Source organism: Crocodylus siamensis, chromosome 2 (assembly GCF_052110815.1).
Source record: "Crocodylus siamensis isolate JL-2025a chromosome 2, ASM5211081v1, whole genome shotgun sequence".
NCBI lineage: Eukaryota > Metazoa > Chordata > Crocodylia > Crocodylidae > Crocodylus > Crocodylus siamensis.
This window is the reverse complement of record NC_143396.1, coordinates 57,875,799-57,896,438: the sequence shown is the minus strand read 5'-3', so window position 1 is coordinate 57,896,438 and position 20,640 is coordinate 57,875,799. Positions and strand designations below refer to the sequence as shown.

The 20,640-nt window shown below is 39.7% G+C and overlaps 1 protein-coding gene across 4 annotated transcripts in view; it reads right to left on the bottom strand.

Annotated features, from left to right (window-relative positions):
* Positions 1 to 144: 144 nt before the first annotated feature.
* EXOC1 (exocyst complex component 1) overlaps positions 145 to 20,640 on the bottom strand; it is a 55,004-nt gene continuing 34,508 nt past the window's right edge. For 2 of the 4 annotated variants that reach the window (XM_090035953.1, XM_090035955.1), the window contains 9 exons: positions 16,165 to 16,209; positions 15,069 to 15,232; positions 11,309 to 11,419; positions 8,471 to 8,547; positions 7,632 to 7,860; positions 6,288 to 6,471; positions 5,400 to 5,599; positions 2,065 to 2,259; positions 145 to 779 (listed from right to left, as the gene is read on the bottom strand). In XM_090035953.1, the coding sequence (XP_089892079.1) occupies positions 627 to 779; positions 2,065 to 2,259; positions 5,400 to 5,599; positions 6,288 to 6,471; positions 7,632 to 7,860; positions 8,471 to 8,547; positions 11,309 to 11,419; positions 15,069 to 15,232; positions 16,165 to 16,209 (1,358 nt within the window). In that variant the 3' untranslated portion in view covers positions 145 to 626. The remainder of the gene's footprint in view (positions 780 to 2,064; positions 2,260 to 5,399; positions 5,600 to 6,287; positions 6,472 to 7,631; positions 7,861 to 8,470; positions 8,548 to 11,308; positions 11,420 to 15,068; positions 15,233 to 16,164; positions 16,210 to 20,640) is intronic. The other 2 variants (XM_090035954.1, XM_090035956.1) reach the window with 1 other exon arrangement.

Genomic DNA, 20,640 nt, shown 5'->3' with positions numbered 1-20,640 from the left:
CCATACAGCTTCATCAATGAAGTTGTGTCTGTTGCAGGGAAGTATAGTGACTGCTTTGAAATGAAAAGTCCTTTAGTTAGTGAATTTGTAAACACATCCTTTGAAACAGATTATTTTTACTGAAGAATTACAACCACAGTCACATTACCTTCTCAAAACATGAATTTATCATTTTATTTGGATTAATGCCACATCCACATATTACAGCCAGAGACAGAAAAAGTCTGTACAATCTTTTAATGGTTACATAATTTCCATGATATAAAGTACTATCGAAGATAGGAGGGTAGTGTCATTTCCATGTGCTACACATTTACAAGGGTAGTTGCCATTAGGAGGGGGGGAAAGTATAAATAAACATATGCATAAAAGAGGAAGAAAATAGTATCTGAAGTGTTTTGTGGAATTCATGGCTTTAAAGTATTGCTACTACCCACTCGAAAGCAATACTGCTACTTTTTTTATTCTACATTCAGACACACGAGATGGGAGTGTAAATAGACATTTATAGGACAGCTTAAGATGCTTGTAATTCCATCTTTGCAAAGTAAGTAACATTTATAAGAGCATGATTTTTTTTTCCTATCACAAGCTTTCCTGTTAGCTTATCTTTCTCTTTGTAGAAATTAGTGAGATTGTGCAATACTGGAACAGTAGTCTAAGATGTCCTGGATAGTGAATTCCATAGTAATACCTGACCCAGGATAGCAGCGGGCTATCAGCCCTTCAAAGTGCTTGTATTGGCGTATAAATTCATCTTGCATAGAATGCCATACAACCTGTCAGAGTAGAAAGCAAAATGTTTAGAAAAGGACAAATGGCATTGAGGTATAGATGTAACCATGGCTTTAGCTTTATGCTTTTTCAGTAGTTAATGGGGAATTTGGAAAGGCAGAAATTATCAACAACAAAAGTGAACTGAGAGCAAGCTGCACATGAACAATATGTGCCCTGGAGGCTGGGGGGGGGCATGGTGATAACCCGCAGGCAAGCCACAGAAGTGTCGGCAGGAGAGAAAAAGCAAGCACCAACTGCCTGTGCCACCAGCAGTGTTGGCGCTTCTTTTAGAGGGTACACCACCAATCTCGGGGTGCAGGTGCACCTGCATGTACCCCCTACACATTGCCAATGAAGTCGCACTTAATTTGGAGGCAAAAACTGCTGTTCCTTAAAATAGAAAAAAATATTCTTCAACAGTCTATTAGTCTAACCTTTATAAAACTTCTACCAAAACATCATGAGGTAAGAGAAAGTGTAGGGGTTGGTCTCGTTTAAAAAAAAACAAAAAAACAAAAAACCCAACATTAAAATATTTTATTATTGCAAAGTAGATAGTGCGTTAAGGACAAATATCCTGTTATTAACCAAGCAAATAATGAAATACCATCACAAAGCCCTCAAAGCAGTCAGTGGCTTAGCTCTGCCTCCTCAAAAAACAAAAAACTAGATTTTTTTTTTTTTTACTTCAAATAAAAACAAAATTAAGCCAAATGAACACACAAAAATCCCATAGCTGAGCCCCAAGAATTACTGTATTAAAAGATAACATGAATTGAAAATAAGTTCTGTGCTGAAGTAGTAGTCTCCTGTTCAGACAGATGGTCCATCTAATTTGGTCTCATCTCCCTCACTGATCAATATCAGGTCTTTCAAAATGTGCAAGAGCCCTTTTACAGAACTCTTCTCAACATACTCAGTCCCCCAAGGAGGGCAGGCATGCTCCTGAAAGCCAGAATTTCCCTAAAGATAGTTCTGAAGCTCAAACACAACCCATAAGTGGGAAAAGGCAAAGGTAACATTTATGTGATGGCAAATACAGTATTGTTTATTAATAACCTTCCTGGAATGCTCTTAATACAGAGTTGTAAGTTTATGCAGCATTCCCGTGGTCCAACTTACACTAATTTTCCCCTTATTTTCATATACAGTTCCACTTTAGAGAACAGACTCCATGCAGCTGCCAAATGTTCATACATATATATACATACATATACATACACATATATAAAAACAAATTTGAAGTGTAAAATTATTCCTTATATCCAATATTTGCTATAATATTACCTGAAGTAAGTTTTCTTCTTCACAAAGATGTTTGTCAACTTTCTTATACAGATTATCCAATCCCTTCTTCACTTCCTTACCAGGATATTCCTTTATAACTTTTCGTAGCTCTTGTTTATTGAAAGCTAATTGATAACTTACTTCCTCTTCTCTTACACCTTGTGCCACACGAGCTTCAACACCCTCAAAGAAATGCTGAAGTAAAAGAGAACTGTTAATGATTACCAAATCATTTGTGATTCAAGTAAGTGTGGAAAGGCTGATATGCATAACCTGGCGGGGTGGGGGGGGGAAGGAAACTATTGAGTTCAGTTATACTACACTGATTTACATAAACTAAGGATCTGACACAGCACCTATAAACATTAGCTACCTCTAAACCAGTAGCTCTCGAGTGCCCTGAGATCCTTTTAGGAGTACCATGCCTATTGTCACTATGAGGTGTGTACACATATGATTCATAAGAAAACACCAAAGCTTTCAAATAGGAATCCACAATGTTAAGCCATTTTGACCTGTTGTGGTTCAAGTTATTTGCAATAGAATTGCTCTATTATTTTTATGTAGGCAAAAATCAAGTGAAAATTAAGAACTGATGTTTTCTAAAGGATGCCTTGAGTTTAATAAGGGGTGCCTTGAGTCTAAAACAGTTGAGAGCCACTGCTCTAAAACATTAGCCAAAGGAAAATGAAACCACTTCCTGAAAAATGACCCTTTCCCTGAAACCTTCCATTAAGTACTGACCCAGCTGGACACTGCTTAGTTAATGAGGTAATACTGCATGGAAAGGTAGCAGAGTTTCACATAAAAATAAGGAACTGTAGTCATCCACATGAAAATAAGATGCTTTTCCTAAAGGCATATGATATAATAAGGAATATTTCCTGCCAATCTCCCATTCCCCTCAACCAGTGCCATTCCCCTCACCCCCACCCAGCTTGTCAAAAGGGGTGAAAATGGTTTAGAAAAATGTATGTAAAGCAAGCCATACTTTGACTCAAGCAACTCTGGCAAGGTTATTTGTGTTTTTTTTAAACAGATCATATACACACAACTCCATGACTTCTTTTTTCTTAATCATAAATAATTCAGTTTTATAGACGCTTTTATAATAAGCTACAAAACTAATTTTAGCTTAAATTACTTTATCACAATCATCTCAAATGGAGCTGAAGTAATCTGGGTGTTCCAGAAACCATGTTGTAACATGAACTGAACTAATGTAGCTGATGTTAACATACTGTAATAATAGTGAAATGTAATCATGTTAGTCTTGTCCTGTAAGCAACTTGAAAACTCCATTTTGTACCCTTCTGCTAGACATAAAAGTGAATGAACTCTGCATAGCCTTTATGTATGAGTGCATGTAAAAGAGTGAATGGCATAGAGGTGGGAGAAAAAGATAGAACTGTCTATGTAGACAACAAAGCGCCAAATGTAAGTTACCGGTCAGTAAACTAATTAATAACTGGCTGAAGAATCCCTCTGGGGCCTGGGGCACAAAGAAGATAACAAGGGGAAAAAAAGCACCCATCCTGCCAGATAAGCTGAAGACAAAAGAAGAACCACCACAAAAACAGAAGCTGGGTATGGAGAAACCCCAAAGCACTGAAACAAAGGATGCCAGTCCCTATAAAAAAAAACAAAACAAAACTTTGAAAATGCCAAAGTTGGGTAAGTCTCTTTCTCTACTGCTGTTTCATCAGAGCACAGATGCATCTCTTCACCCCACTCCAGCTGTTATCTTCAAATCATCATCTACTCAATAAGCCCGGGTTGGCCACACTGGGCTTATATTGAGCAACTATTGCTGGTAACTATATCTGGTTGGTGTGTGAATGAAACAGTTGTTTTGTGTATGTGTATGCCTATGTGTAATGATGTGTATGAAGATTTGTATGTGCTTGTATGAATAGTGTGCCCAAACTTCTATGTCTAACTCATGATCAATAAATGCAGCACCTTGCCTTATCCCCCTTTATAAAGTCTCGTTCATGATTTGAGCAATGGCAATTTGAGTAACCATGTTACAGTTCAACTGGATTGCTGGGACCTTTCTGGGAAATTAGATAAGAGACTTAAGTAATTTAGAAACAGGATGTTTGCTCCACATCTAAAAGTGAAGAACAATAATGAAAATTATAGCAAAGAAAGATGCCCTCCTTTTCCAAGACACAACAGGTTGGATATAATATTTAAAACACGTTAGTAAGAAGCCATTGATTGAGCTCTTTAGACTTTTTTCCAGGTAAAAACTGTAGCCCCTTAAGTAGCCATTCTTACTGGAATTTAACAAAACAAGAGATTATCTCATTCTTATCTGCCTGGTAGTGCAAATGCACATTGTGCACATTTGACAGTTTCTGGAGAAAAATATATTCTTCATCAGAAATACAGTTCAAAGCATCATGGGAAGGTAGGGCTGGAAGAGGCTCTCGTAAAGCAGGGGCGGGCAATTATTTCGGGTGGAGGGCTGTTTACTGAGTTTTGGCAAGCCATCAAAGGCCACATGACAGGCAGCCAGAAGATAATTATTAATTTTCTAAACTTTTCAGGAGCCCCTTGGGCTGGATAGAATGGCCTGGCGGGCTGCATTTTGCCCACTCCTGTCATAAGGTCATCTAAACTAGCCCCCTGCTCAAGACATTATCAACCTAACTGAATCCCAGCCAAGTGTCTACCTAAAAGGCTTGATTGTAACCACCATCTGGCCCAGTGGGAAAAAAATGTTGAGCACCAATGTTCTACTGCATCAGGAAAATTTGCAAGAGCACCCGGCCCCCTAGTTGGCCTACTATCTGTAACAAAAGTTATCCCAAATATTCCCCTTTGATCTTCCCTGATACGAGTTTCCATTTTCATAAACCTGCATTTTGCATATTGGCTTAGTGTGTTCTCCTGTGTGCAACAGAAGTGTAACACCAGCAGACTCTCCCTATGCCAAAAGAAGGGTGTTTGTGCCCGAAAGCTTGCAAAGAACAATTTTTCCAACTATTTAGCTGGTATAATTTAGTTGGTAGAAAATATCACAGTCACCCAAATAACCTTTTCTGCCTATGTCCTTAGACCAACATGGCTATAACCAACACCCCCAGTGCTCCAGGAATTTGCTGAACTGTCTGTGCACTGCTGTGTTTCCCACCCAGCAGATGTCCCAATAAATTAGAGTCCCAGGAAAACCAAGTCCTGTGATTTGGAAGCTTCAGTCAGTCATTGAAAGAAGGCCTCGTCCACCTACTCCTTCTGGTTGGGCGGCTTGTAACAGATGCCCACCATGACATTCCCCAGATGCTCCCCCCTCTGACCTTTACCCACAGGCTTTCAAAAGTACCTACATTCAGTTTCTCGAGAGGTTGTCCCAAAGAGTAGATAACATAAGATTGAAGATGATCTGTGTATTTCTGTTTAGCTTCTTTTTTCTCAGCCTCGAGACACGAAATTTTCAAACGAGACAGTGTGGCAAAAATATGGTGGAAGTTCTCCATCATCACCACATCCCTGGGAGTTTTCTGGCTTTCATTTGCCACTTTTTCCACTTAAAAAAAAAAGTTGAAAATTAATTTCTCATCTCTTAAAATAACTAAAAAACATCCAAATTATGGGGGGGAAAAGATCACCATGGAAGATGAGTGCAAGAGAGCCAGTTACAGTAACACCCCCAGAAAAGGGTCTCTGGCTTTCACATCTAGAACAGATCTATTTATATTTTTTAAATTTTAGATAGATCCACAAACTGTCACTCTATAGCACCAGAAAGCACCCACCAACCCATTATATTAAAAAAAATGATGAAAAAAAGGTTCAGTATGGCTGCATCCAGTATGCATTTGTTAACATTTAAGTTAATAACCAGTATGCTTGTTGTAATCAACAACTGATTTCAATCAATATTTCCTAGAACATTTTTATATGCAAAGCACATGTGATCACACAAGCATGTACCCAAATGGCTTTAGTAGTAGAAAATAGAATTTTTCAAAATAAGGCCAGGGTGCTCAAGTTTTGCTACATGGATACATCTACTATTGATGATGTGTTTGATGTCAAGATAAATGCCATATTGTATTTCTGATCCGTCTTCCTCATTGACCAGTTTAAGGAATGCCATTAATGATAATTTCAGGCACAACTATGTATCCTGCCCTCCAAATTAGAAAGAAAGACACCTTGGCTAAGCAGTGGTTTTTGAATAAAATTGGGCTGACCACAGCAACAGACCTTACCATTGAAGAAAACAGCTGTTATAAGTTTTAAGTAGGCTTTATCAAGATCTCCTCGGCGCTCTGCGTTCTTGAAAATAGACTCAGCAAGTGCCGCAAACTCTTCAAATTCAGCCACAAATGGAAGGATTCCAACTTTACTCTTCTTTGATATCTTTACCTCTTCCATCTGTTTAATTTGGTTACTCTTAAGTTAAAAGCAAAAAGAAATTAATCTATACATTGTTGAAAGCACAGTGTCGGACAAGAAAATAGGAAAAAAGTACTCATTTCACTAAACTCTTATAATTGTCCTTTTATATCTTTGTGTGACCTGCTCTTTTTATCCTTTTTACCCAAACAGACTTTTATAAAACAGGGAACACAAGTACAATATATTTTACAGCTTCTGTTTTCCTTCCTCCTTGTTTATGTAAAAAAAGCACATATTCTGCAGCTTCCTGCAAGCAACTAGCAACTTGTACTGGCAAATACTAAGATAAGTTTAATTTTTATAAAGAACTACTTGTTCAATGCAACCAAATTAAAAAGTAAAAATAAGAAAGGAACCAAGCATTTTCTTATGCTTCATTCTTACTAATAAATACAATTAATAAATTCTGCCCATCTGTAATTATAACAGTAGAAACTTATACTGAGATACTATACAGTTAGTAAGCAGTGTTAGGTCTTGTTTGTTTGTTTTTATATGAGCAAAAGCCCTAATGTAGATGTAGATTTTCTGAAAAAGGGTCCTTTCAATGATACAATTTATTTAATTCAAGTGTTTGCATAGGGACTGTGCCAGCAAAAGTGTATTTTGGCAAAAGAAGCTACACCCGTCCTAGAAGAGCACACCATTTGGTCTTTACTAGCAAGCCTATCTAAATCCACATTTAATACATTTCTGAAGGCAAGACAGAGATGCTATCTTGCCTTCTGTCCAACTTCAGACTAACATGGCTCTCTCTTTCTTTTTTTTTTCTTTTTTTTTTTTTTTTTTTTTTAATAGTAGCAGTAGTATAAAACAAATTTGGTTTAGCAAATCAGGTGACTCAAGGGCTATGTTATGTTTGCCTTGCTCACACCAGCAGGATAGGGGCAAGTTCTAGAGCACTGCAGTGTCAAAACTCTCATCTCATCCCTCAAAAATGGCTGAACTTCTCTGGTTCATTCTTAAAAACGCTCAAGACAAAACTACTCACCAATCATTAATGCAATTTTGGAGGTATGTGACTTACTTTACATTTATTCATAATCAATGAATAAACAAAATTATTTATAAAACCAATGACATTTAAGGCTTAGACTCTTCTTCCATTTTTAATGCGCTTAAATTTTATAAGAAGTTTAGTTTTAAAAACTTACAATGCATTTGTCAAAGTTCCTTTTGACAGTCACCAAAACATTTCCAAGTGTTGTGCTGAGGAAGGAAGCGGGGTCCACATTTTGAGCTGTCCAAACATGGTGACTCATTTTAACTAGCATATAAAGGGAATTAAAGCTATCAATCTTGTCGCCCAAAGCTATAAGATTATTTAGTTCAGGCTCAATACAGCGAAATATTTTTATCATCATCTGCCGGATCATGTCTTTCCTGTAAAAGATATATAATAAATTAATTAATTAAAAACTAAATCTGATGATTTACCAAGCTACTATGTATTTTCATTATATAGAATGAAAAATGTGTTGGTATTAAGTTTCTTTCTTTTACTTAATTCACCAAGTCTGAATGTTTTCAGCATGGGACTAAAAAAAGAAAACCAGAGTGTCTGTCACATGTTAGTAGAATGCTGTCAAAACCAAAACCCCACAACTTAAGTGTATAAGAAGATAATGGTTTTTATTTAGCTCATTAACATCAAACAATCCAGTTTCTGAACCAGACTTGGCCTCCCCTAAAGGTCAACTGTTCTCCTGGGCATGTATACAAAATAAAAAATGGGTTTTTTCATTGATTTTGTAGATAGGTATCAGAATTATTTTTTGTATTACAATTAAACACTTACCTGAACAAATTTAAGTATATATTATACACACTGAACAGTTAACATTTACTCTCAAACACAGAAGTCATTACTTATATTCCTGCAGGAAACAGGAGTAATTAACTTATGATTTATACTCATAATAAATATACAGATATATTCATAATAAATGTTTAGATTCAGGAATGAACAAGAATAAAAAATATCAAGACATACTCAGAAGAAATAGGCTGTGCAACACTAGGATTATATGACCGAGATAAAGTTCCTCCATCCGTGTCTTCTGTTTCACTCTGCAAGAATTAGGCAGGACATTATGTTTAATTAAGATACCAAACTAAAATTCTATACCTAACTAATAGTTATGTTTACAAAAAACAAAAATCATCAGCGCTTATTTTTTGAAGTTGGTATATACACAGTAGCCACACTTGCATTACACTATGCCCTACTGCTTCAGAGTCAACTCAGCACTCTCCAACATACAGCATTCTCCAGTCATTAACTACCAAATTGCTAAATGACAATGGCCACCCTTAAAAGTCAATACTGTCTTCAAGGCAAGGCTTTGTCCTTGCCTCAAATTCTGAATAATTTAGTCCTTCTCCATTATCTTCCCTTAACTCTTTTTGCATCATTTCCTCACCACATATATGCCTGTAACTAAATCACCCACATCTACTCTTATTATATAAGCAAATCATGAATGTTATATTAAATGGTAACAGGTGTTCACTGATCTTCAATAATCCTTTGAAATTGTCCAAATCCACCAATGCAGTTTATGCCACACTTACGTGAGTGAGGACAGCGAGATAAGAATAGCTGTTTTACTGTAGTTTTTTTAATAAATGGGAAGATAGAAGGTTATATACTGTCAATGCTCGGCCAGTATCATGTGTCAGATGGATTTCTGAGTCATGAACAGCTCGAGTCAAATAATCTGCCTGCCTGAACTAAGGTGTTAACAGTGTTCACCAACAGCATTATTCAGTTCCTGTCTTCTGGCCTCCATAGTGCAGAAGTACCTTTTTTCTATTGCAGACTATAAACAACAATTTAGTAATGCTCTTTACTAATTGGTAGGTAAACACCAACAATGGAATAGCATGATTAAGGATTAGATTTTGATCCTACTGAAGTCATGGACAAGCTGCCCTTGACTTCAATGGGACCAGAATTTTACCCCATAGTGTACCTAGTCTCCATCTGGGAGGAAAGGAGATGTGGGGAAACACTGTCTTTTCTCCACAAAAATAATAGCATGGCGATGTCTCTTTTTGAGAAAATTTACAGTAGCATAGAGTGATGTTGTAGTTATATTGGTCCAGGAATTGAAAGAGGCAAGGATTTCTTAGGATGATCTCTTTTATTGGACCAACTGCATTGCTGGAAGAGACTTAAACATGCTTCTGAATGCAAGGCAATGCAGACCTGAAGAAGGGCATCCTCTGCATTCGAAAGCTTGTCGACCTTTATCCCAACTAGTCAGTTGGTCCAATAAAAATATCCTTGCCTCTCTTTTTGACAAGAAAACTCAACCATGAGAGAAATAACAGCCTGCATTGTTCAATTTGCCAGCAATTCAAAATATGCATCTTAACATACAAGTGGTTAGTTAGTTTTCCACTCTGAGGTCCAGGCACAGTTTGGATTGTCATGTACAAAAACTGGTATAGCAACAGTGGTAGCTACATATGCTAATTTTCAACCTGGATGGAAGTGGGTAGTGGGGTCCCTCAGGGCTCACGCTGTTCAATTTCTTTATCAGTGACTTGGATGACAGGGTGACGAGCAGCCTGTTTAAATTTGCAGACAACACCATGATTTGGGGTGAGGTGGGCACGCTAGAAAGGAAGGACAGATTACAGCAGGACCTGGACAGGTTACAGGGGTGAGCAAATGAAAATAGGATGGGATTCAATACTGACAAGTGCAGGGTGCTGCACTTGGGCAGTAGGAACCAGCAGCACACCTACAGGCTAGGGAACTTCCTTCTCGAAAGCACAGTGGCAGAAAGAGATCTTGGAATCATTACTGACTCCAAGATGAACATGGGCCGAAAATGCAAGAACACGGTCAGTAGGGCTAACTGTACCTTGTCCTGTATCCACAGATGCACCACAAGCAGGGCCAAGGAGGTGATCCTCCCCCCTCTATGTGACACCAGTCAGGCCGCAGCTGAAGTAATGCATCCAGTTGTGGGCGCTGCACTTCAGGATGGATGTGGACAGCACTGAGAGGGTCCAAAGGAGGGCCACTCGCATGATCTGGGGACAGCAGGGCAGACCCTATGAGGAGAGGCTATGGGACCTTAACCTGTTCAGCCTTCACAAGGGAAGGCTGAGAGGAGACCTGGTGGCCATCTATAAACTTACTAGGGGGGACCAGCGGGGTTTGGGAGAGACCTTGTTCCCCTGAGCACCTCTTGGAGTAACAAGGAATAATGGCCATATGTTGCTAGAGAGTAGGTTCAGACTAGACATTAGAAGGCACTACTTCACAGTCAGGGCAGCTAGGATCTGGAATCAACTTCCAAGAGAAATGGTGATGGCTCCTACCCTGGGGATCTTTAAGAGGAGGCTCGACATTTACCTGGCTGGGGTCATTTGAGCCCAGTTCTCTCTCCTGCTCAGGGCAGGGGGTCGGACTAGAAGATCTACAAGGTCCCTTCCGACCCTACTCCTATGAATCTATAATGTAGTACAACTTAAACTAAAACAATTTTCTGAACTCATAGACAACTTAGCTTTATCCACATCAGTTAGCCAAGCCCACTGAGAAACTGTTAAAGTTCATCCATTCTTGCCGAGAGATTAACGATTCAATTCAGATTCAGAGATTCGGCTGCCAAATTGGGCTGAATCTCTCCCAAATCGAATCAGCGACCGAAGCTTCACACAGCCCTGGTAGAAATGTGTTTGTAATTGGATTGGGTCCTTAAAACAGTAAACTGAACTATTTGCTCTTTACAATATTCTAAACATCAGTTACTAATTAAGTAATTGTGGTGTCAGATTGTGTATCAGGTCAGCTATATTGAAAGGGTCATACCATTGTTGTTCCATGCATGCTTTGATGCTGCTGCAGTTTGAAGAATTTACTAATGAAGTCCTGCTCCGCCAGACACAGGGGCTCCAGTTCACTTAGCACCTGCTCGAAAATCTAAATAAAACCAATGTTTGATTACACTCACATACCAGCCACTATTAAAATACAACATAGACAATTAAAACACTATTCTTGGCTCAATTTTCAATTGCTTGTTGCATTTCATTCCATACCTTCTCTGCCTCCTGCAAAAATATTCTGAACTCAGATGCTTTCATACACACTATCACATAAACCCATCTACTACTTTTTCTCTTTAAAATGAATAATGAAATGAAGATGAACATTTTTGCTCTGTGAAGCAGAAGTGTCTAATGCTTTGACTGCAAGACTAAGTGTTTACTAGTTCAGCTTTTGCCCACATGATGATTTGAAGCTCTGCTTTACCCATTTTAAACAAGGTTATAGCCCAATTATAAACTATGTTAAGAAATTGTAAGACAGATATGGCTGCAGGAAACAGCAAAGCAGGGAACAGTTCATAGAAATCAGGAATGTATGCAAGCTATTGCCCCTGTAAGAGAAAACCATTTTCAAAAGATATTCTGTTGTAAACATGTGATGCAGTACTGCATTCTGTTGGCACAAGTGAGCAGGGTATAAATGAAATATTAAGCAGGCCAGGCTTAGATATGCAATATGAACTGTGAGAAACAGTAGCTGTGCAATAAAGTGTGCTCTGTGGGTGGATGATTAAAGAGCATGCAATTCAGTTGGCTTAATACATGGGTATTCAATCTCTGGCTGATGGGCCAGATCTGACCCATGGAGCCAATGTCATCCAGCCTACGGGGCTCCCCACAGGTCCAAAAGTGTGGGGAGTAGTGGCAGTGTTAATTACTGCTTCCATGCTGCCAAACTTCCAGACCTGTTGGTAGCTTCGAGAGCCAGACAGCGCAGCCCTGGACAGTACTTTCAGTGCAGGGCCACAATCCCAGTGACACAGACCAGCCACATGCTACTTATCTGGACTATGGGGCCAAAAGGCTGAGCAACATTGGCTCAATCCTTCCTTTTTGTTTCTGAGGGCTGGTATTGGGTATGTTGTATATTTAGTAACTCCAACTGCTTCACAGCAAAGTTTATTTTTGTGTATTTAAAAAAATCTTGTATCTGGTGAAACTGGTAACTTCGTTTTTACATTAATTTTTTAAATAAAATTATGACACTGCCTTTTTTTTTTTTTTTGACAAGGTAAGTCTACCTTGTCAAAGAGCAATTTATGATAGTGATTCTCAACCAGAGTCCCACAGCATCTAGGAACACCTTCCTTTCAAGGGTGCTACAGGGTACCACGCTATGTTAGCACAGTTAGGTGTGCAAACATGATTCACAAGATAAACTCAGATTCTGACATGTTATGATCTTTCCGATTCCTTTGCCACAGAAAAATGCTTTGCTATTTTTCTAGTCAAGAGTGAAAGAAAGATTTTGTGAGGGCGCCTTGATTCTAAAAAGGTTGAAAACCACTGATTTATAGCAGTGGTTCTAGCAACCCACAAAGATCTTTTTTTTCATGGCTATATTACTAATCTATTTTGCAAGTGTTATGGATTAACAGGCATGGTATGGTGACTTATAGTCTATCATGAAATAAAACTAAATATAGCTGAGTAATAAAACTCAATAGAAAGATTAATAGTAAAAGTTACTAGGTAAGCACCTTAACTTTGTACATGTATGTGCACGCACACCCCAAGACTAGATGCAGAAATACAAGATAAAGAACTTAGGTGGAAAAGTTTTTCATTTTATTAAATGAAAACAAACCCACCCAATTAGTAACCATTATCTTGTTTTTTTTGTTTTTTTTAACCTGGAATAAAAAAAGAATTCTTACTTTAACAAAAACAAAATTTTCACAGGTGAGATGACATAGCTTTTAACTCCACCTGACAGACAAAATATCTTTGGCTGACAGATGTGACCAAAAAAACCAACAAAAATCAAAACCAACACACCTCAGTATTTTACTGCAAGAGGCAGCACATCAACCTGGCTCTGTATATATCGTCTCTTCAGTGGGGCTTTTTAGTGCTTTTATCTAATAACTGATTCATAAAGACCTGCTGAAGTGTCCAATCTATACAGATGTTGGGCAACCCCAGTCCTACTAATGCACTGCCTCTTCTGGGCAAGCATTGTCCACTGTGCAGGGGCATGCTGAGCTTGAAGTAAAGTGCTGACGTTTGTTGGGGGGGTTTTCCCCACATCTGTAAGCAGCATGTCTATGAAAGCAGGTCCGTAACTAAGAGAGAAAAAACTCTTTACAGAGATGCTGCATTTATTCACACACGCAGGAACCAGTAAATTACTAACAGTTTGCTGATGAAGAACAAAAATTATTCTGCTCAACTAGACTAATCCAATAATGTTTGATTTTACATTGGTTCTTCATTTTCTCAGGATGGTACTTGGCAACAAAGCATTAGGGCTAGGGCAGAAATTCCCCATAAACTGGTTTAGGTCATCAGAAATTGATTTAAAACTGTAACAGAACAGAGGCCCATTGCACATAAACCAGTTTCAAAACAGCTGAAACTGGTATAAGATAAACCTGCTTAAATGAAGTATTAGACTTAGGGATTTGGGTCAAATTGGTTTATGAAACTTCTGTCCCAGACAGTGCCATGGGGGGGGGGGAGCAGGTGGGTGACCATCCTGGGCAGTGAAGGAAAGAGGTGACAACAGGGGCTGTCTAGCCGAGGCAAGACACAGGACAGAGTTGCAAGGCGTAGGACAGCTGCAAGCAGCTGGTTTGGGGGGGGGGCATGGTGACAGGGGGAGGGTGGCTCCTGCTGCTGCATGCACTCCTGTGCAAGCACAGTGGGGGAGCACATGCCCCCTGGATCTGTGCATGGGGTGAGGGTAGGCTGCCACTGTGAACTTTGCTCCAGGTGTCAAAACTTCTTTGCCACGGCACTGGTCCCAGACCTCTTCCTAGTTCAAGTTAAATCAGTCCCCCAGCACATTTTGCAGCCCTGGGCTGGGCTGGACTGTGCTGTCTGCTCCAGAGATCAGGGCTGTCCCCACCCCTCTGGCTCCCTAGCTGGAGATGCAGCCCAGTCTGCAAGGGTGGGGAGGAATGCCCCCACAGGTAAACCTTGGCTAGGGTCTGGGGCCAGGGAGAGCAGTTAAACACCCCACTCAAACTTACTGCTGAATGAGACTGTAGACTACACATCCCAGAGGCACCTGGAAGCAGGAAGAAGTTATGAGAAACCCTGCAGAGTCCTGCTGCTGTAATTCTGGACTACAAGTCAGAGACCTCAGGGCAGCAGGAAGAGGAAGCAAACACAGCACCCATGCTGTTTTAGTGCTCCCCAGCTTCTGGCCTGAACCACGGCAGGCATGTGGCTGCATTCCCTGAATCAAAAACGAATATCTACCCAATTGTTCCTCAGTTTAATCTCTGCAGTTTAGACTAATCTGCAAAGACTGAATCCATTCAGCCTCGGGCATTTTGACTGTCTGTACTTAGCCACAGCCTTCAGCAATCTCACAGTATATATGAATTTTAACACTGGAATAGATATCTATATCAGATCTAAAAAAGACAGTTTACACACAGATACACACTTTTCCCAACAAACTGGAAACACTCTTGGCCCTTTATAACAATTTTCAAGTGAACCAAAAAGCAAATTTTTAACAATTAAAATTCAAAACTTATGGTAAAATGTTATATTTCCCTCTGTTTTACCTTATCAAATTTAGTTCTATCAGCCACATCAAGATCAGAAGCTGACATGTTTCCCATATCCAGCAGAGAGGATGATTGAGACCTACGATTTCCTGAACTCTGAACAGAGAGTTTATTTAAGCTAGAAGTAGACCCAGTCAATTTTCCAGAGCTTCCATGAAGACCTACAAAATAATAAAAATTTAAGATGATGACCTAGTGGACTCAGGCATATTTGAAAACAACTACAAATACTTATCCATAAAGCACACTCCTCCTCCCCCTACACCCAAGACTAAGTATTCGGACTGTAAGTCCGCACCTACCCCAAACAATTCTGATCTGTATACACATTTCTTCATTACAAGATAAGTGAAATATTCAAGAGGTTTTCCCAAGTTAATTGCAACACAGCACCATAAGTCTATATCATAACAGCATGGAAAAATTTATCTAAGGAACCACACTGCACACCTTGAACCTAAACCTAGCAAGCACAGGAAATGCTTTTGGGCAGGTAATCTCTCTCCTGATTGGACAAATTCATCATAGGAAGGTCACTTGTAATCTTTAAATTGTTCCTTTAGCAATTTACAAAATAAAGACAAAAAACGGAATTTATTCCAAAAAGAGAAGAAAACACTTCAGTAACTGAAGACACCTTCCATGTTCTTTTTTTTTTGGAAAAGTGGAGCTTTTTCTACAATTGACAATGATAGGGGGGGAAAAAGTGTGTTTTGGGACTGGAGCAGGGAGGCGGGCAGCATAGCACAAGAGATGGGTAAGGAAAAGCTTTTACTAGATTGAAAGACCTGGGTGCACACAAGAGAGAGAAAAAAAAACAAAACAACTCTCCTCCTAGATTCAACCCTCAAGTAAATATGTTACAGTAAATATTTATAAGTCTCATCCACAACAGTTATCCATTTAATCCCGTACATTTCATTTCATACAATAACCATATTCAACATTTATTTTGCTCTATAACACAAACATTTCTTACAAATATTTATTGCACCACAGGTCACTTTAGTGTTAATAGGTTTTCCATAATGTACAACACATCTACGGACACCTATGCATGACAATAGCTACTAATGCAACTAGTCATACTCACTCTCTGTTTCCTGTTTGACAGCACTTTCTTTTCGAGGCAGTGTAGCTGGGATGGATTAGGTTGCAAGCATCAAAGACAAAGACAAGTTAAAAATGCAGTCTGCACAAACCATGCACAAGACTAGTTAAGCACTAGCTGGAAAGAAACATGCAGAGAACTATAAGCAGCAAGTTACTACAGTTGCAAACGTTTAGTTGGAAATGTACTGTACTAGAAAAAAAAAAATCAGCATCTAGTTACATGGAAGACACAACACAAGTTTCAAAATAGTAAACTTTACTTTTCCTACATATTTTGTTCAGAAGAAACACACCTCAACATTTTTCAAACAAGTTGTCTGTCTTTAACACAGAAAAGCTCAGAAAGTTGTGTTGCCTTTTTTGCAATGATCTGACATAAAATTCAGTTTTAAAATGCAGAAACACTGCAAATAAAAATACAAATAATACTGACATCAAATACAAGAGAAATACAAACACATTAATGTTGTATTATCTTGTACTGAGTCAGAACCAACTAAAAACCCATTAATACTCCAAAAGCCAATTTTGGTACCCTTTTTCAGAACCACTGCCCAGCTTATTGTGTATTGCTGCTGTTAGTAACGCGTGTTCTTTTCATAGATACAGAATTTTTGTGCACTTTAAAGGCACCACAACGTCTCATATCATCATACTCGTGCTTACAAATGGTGGTAGGGGCACTTGAACTAAAGCTCATTCAGTGGGGTTTAGTTCAAGCATCCCTACTGCCAGACTGACTTTGCTCCAATGTGCTGCAATTAAAGTGCACTGGAGCAGCGTTCGTGTATAGGCACCCCTTAATTTTGTATTCAAGCTGCATCAGAAGTTTCTCAAGTTGCAAATGTAGCAGGCATGGGGGGGGGAGAAAGGGAGCAGGAAGGAGAGAGAAATGAGTTCTTCCCAACAAAGATGGAAAGCATTAAAAAACAACCCACAAACCCCAAACCAGTCTTTGAAAAAATAAAATCAATTTTAAAGTGAAAACCTGTATACCAGACTGAAATACAGAGCCTTGGAACCCAGCCTGGGGGTTGGGAATTTGGTGGCAAGGGAGCAATGGCAGTTAATACAGCCACCCTGCCCCACTGCCAAAATCCCAAACCCCATGCACTGGATCACAGCCAGACCACAACCTTCTCCCACATGACCAGACCAGGGCCTTGCCATGCCCTCTTCCCTCTGCACATCTGGTTCAGGATCAGCCCATGCCCCCTACTCCCTCCCACCCGTGGGTCCAGACCATATGCCCCTCCCTCTCCCTGTGCAGCTGGTTTGAAACAAGGTCAAAATCCCTCCCCCCCCACCCTGTGGGGCTGGGCCACACTCCCCTTCCTCCCACCTGGCCAGGTTGGTGCCAGGCCACATCCCCTTTCTCCCACAGGGTTGGGCCACGGCCTTTCCCCCTCGGGGCTGGATCATGCCCCCTCCCCCTCTGCAGGGCCAGGCTAAGACCCCCTCCCCTGCAGGGCTGTTTTGGGGCCAGGCTGCCCCCTGCCCCCTCCACACAGTCGAATGGTGCCTTGTGCGCCAGACTGGGTCCACCGACCAGATCTGGCCTGTAAAAGGACTGGACACTGCCCATCCAACCCACTGGATGAAAAAGTTAAGCACCACTGCTCTAGAAGCAATACATGGTAGGATTCAGCACATCCTGGATAGGGTACATTTTACAGAGCTACAGTTAGAGAGGAACAGACAAGCTGGTCCTATAGGATAGATAAAATACTAAAATAGGGAAGTGGCAAATCCTAAGCAATACCAGGTTCTCAAATTGTCTATGCTGTTGCTTCTCTTACGCTGGCAGAAAAGCTTAACTCTAGCTTACTACTTATTTAAAAAAATCAATTAATTGTATAAGTAAAATGAATGCATTTAAGCCAGGTCCAACATTTTCAAAGGAAGAAAGAATGGCCTGTTAAGGCACAACAGAATTCACAGTGCATGCCATGACCTAGACATTTCAGGCTGCTGTCTTTTTTGGCACGCACACATGGACACACGCTTGTGATAACAGAATGCCAAGAGTAATTTCCAGCAACTCCTCTACATTTGACATGCTCAAATGGCAGTCTCATTCCAGAACCGCAAAACAGGAAGAGGCAAGAAAACCACCACCATCACCTGACAACAGGATGTCACTGATCCCCCCCCAAATCTACTTTGAATTGTAATAATAATAATAATAGTGGTGAGGATGATTTTTTTTTGGTACATAAGATGAAGTAAAATAAAAATACATTGTAATGTTTATGTTAAAGTAGAGTAGGACCTGAAATTTAAAAGGTGAAGTCAAACCCTATTCACCAGAGGAAACATGATTTGGTTTTAATTCGTCTGCACAACTGAGGACATTAAAAACATGATCTGTGTATGTTTCTATACTACGATGATATGAAATTTGGCCTAATTTCTAGTAGATTCCACAGATTCCTTCAAGGATATGCAGCCACAAAAGAGGTTCTCTCAAGCTTGGGAGGGACAAAGGAGGAACTTCTCCCTTGGATTCACCTGCATATGATTAATTTTGGTCCTATCCTGTGACTGACACCTACCATCTCTACCCAAGGAAGAAATTCTGCTCAACTGTCTTATAGCTATTGGAGCACACTAATTCTGTGCATCTCAGGATGTCTTACTAGAAGAAAGATTTTACCTTAGCTTATTAAGGGTCTGAGAAGACAACAGTTTGGCCTGCAACATTTTATTACACAGAAGAATGTGGCTGTACTACTCTTACAAAACTGATTAATTTTAGAACTAGGCATATTGAAAGGGAGGGGAAAAAAAAAAGACATCCTTCTGGGCTTACAAGCTTTTTAAACAAATTATAGTTTAAGTTCACACAAATACAAAGTTTCTTGTATCTTTTTAATTCACATATATAATTGCTACTTTCCAATAAGATCTGATACCCATTATAAAACTGTACTTGTGAATGGTGAATAAGTCAAGAATGTAACTGCTAATAGCCACAATGCTTTCTCAAACTAAATTATAAAGTACAAACAGAAGGAATAGTAGATAGGCATTTACTCCTAACAAAATCTAACCGGGCCGGTTAATACTGCAAAAATTAGTCCTAATGTACAAGTTGCTAAGACAAGTAAATAAGAACATAAGAATTGCCATTTACTGGGTCAGACCACAGGTCCATCTTGCCCAGTATCCTGTACCACACTGTTGCAGAGTGGATGCTGAAAAGGAGAATGAACTTGGTGTGACCAGGGTTTTTCCCTGTTCCACTGACTTGCAGCCTCCAACACGTAAAGTATATGAAGCTTTAATTCAGAGTCTGTATCCCTAACTATCATGCTCACTAGCTACTGATGCCACTTTCCTCCAAGAATCTGTCCAATCCCTTTTTGAATCTAGCTAAACTGTAAGCTTTGACATTTGGTGGCCATGAGTTACACACTTCAATTACATGCTATGTAAAAAAGAACTTCCTTATCTTCGTTTTGAATTTAGTACCTACTAGTTTAATTTTGTATCCTCTAATATTTACTCTCTCTTGCAATGCAAGTAATAAATCTCTATTTACTTTTTCTTTGCCATTTAGTATTTTGTAAACCCTTAGGTCCCCCCTCAAGTGTTTTTTTCCTAAACAGAACAGACCTAGCCTCTTTAGTCTCCCCTCATATGGAAGCTCCTCCATAACCTTAATCATCCTTGTTGCTCATCCCTGTACCCTCTCTAGTTTTTCTATACATTTTTTGAGGTGAAGGGATCAGAACTGCACACAGTATTCAAGGTGTGAACTCTCCATAGACTTGTGAAAGGACATAATGATAATTTGAGCTTTGTATACAATTTGCTTCTTAATCCCTAACATTTTGTTTGTATTTTTGCTAGTCGCTGAGCATTGAACTAATGTTTTTAGCAAACTCTCCATGATGACTCCCAGATCTGTCTTCTTTAACAGCTAATGCAGAACCCATCACTGGGCAGGTATAGTTTGGGTTATTTTTGCCCAGGTGCATCACTTTACACTTATCAAGACTGAATTTCATCTGCCATTTAAGTTGCCCATTTGCTTAATCATGGCAGATCCTTTTGTAGTTTCTTAGATTCCACCTTGGCCTTTATCACTTTGAATAATACTATCATCTGTGAATCCAGACATCTCATTATTCACCACCTTTTCCAGACACATTTATGAATATGCACTTGTGCCCCCAGCAGCAGAGGGACCGGGGGTGGGGGGGACACAACAGTGGTGTGAGCATGGCAGTGGTAAGCAGGGGAGCTGCCACAGATGCTGCCAGCATCGAGGGTGAGTGCTGACTAAGGGGCAGCGACTACCCACAGCCGCTGCCAGCAGTGTCAGCAGCAGGGTGGCAAGCGGCAACTGCCCACAGGCATCACCGACACTGTCCCAGCACCTGCGCCCACATACACCCCCTACAAGTCGCCCCTGCGAATATGTTAAACAGCATGGCTGGAAGGCATATTA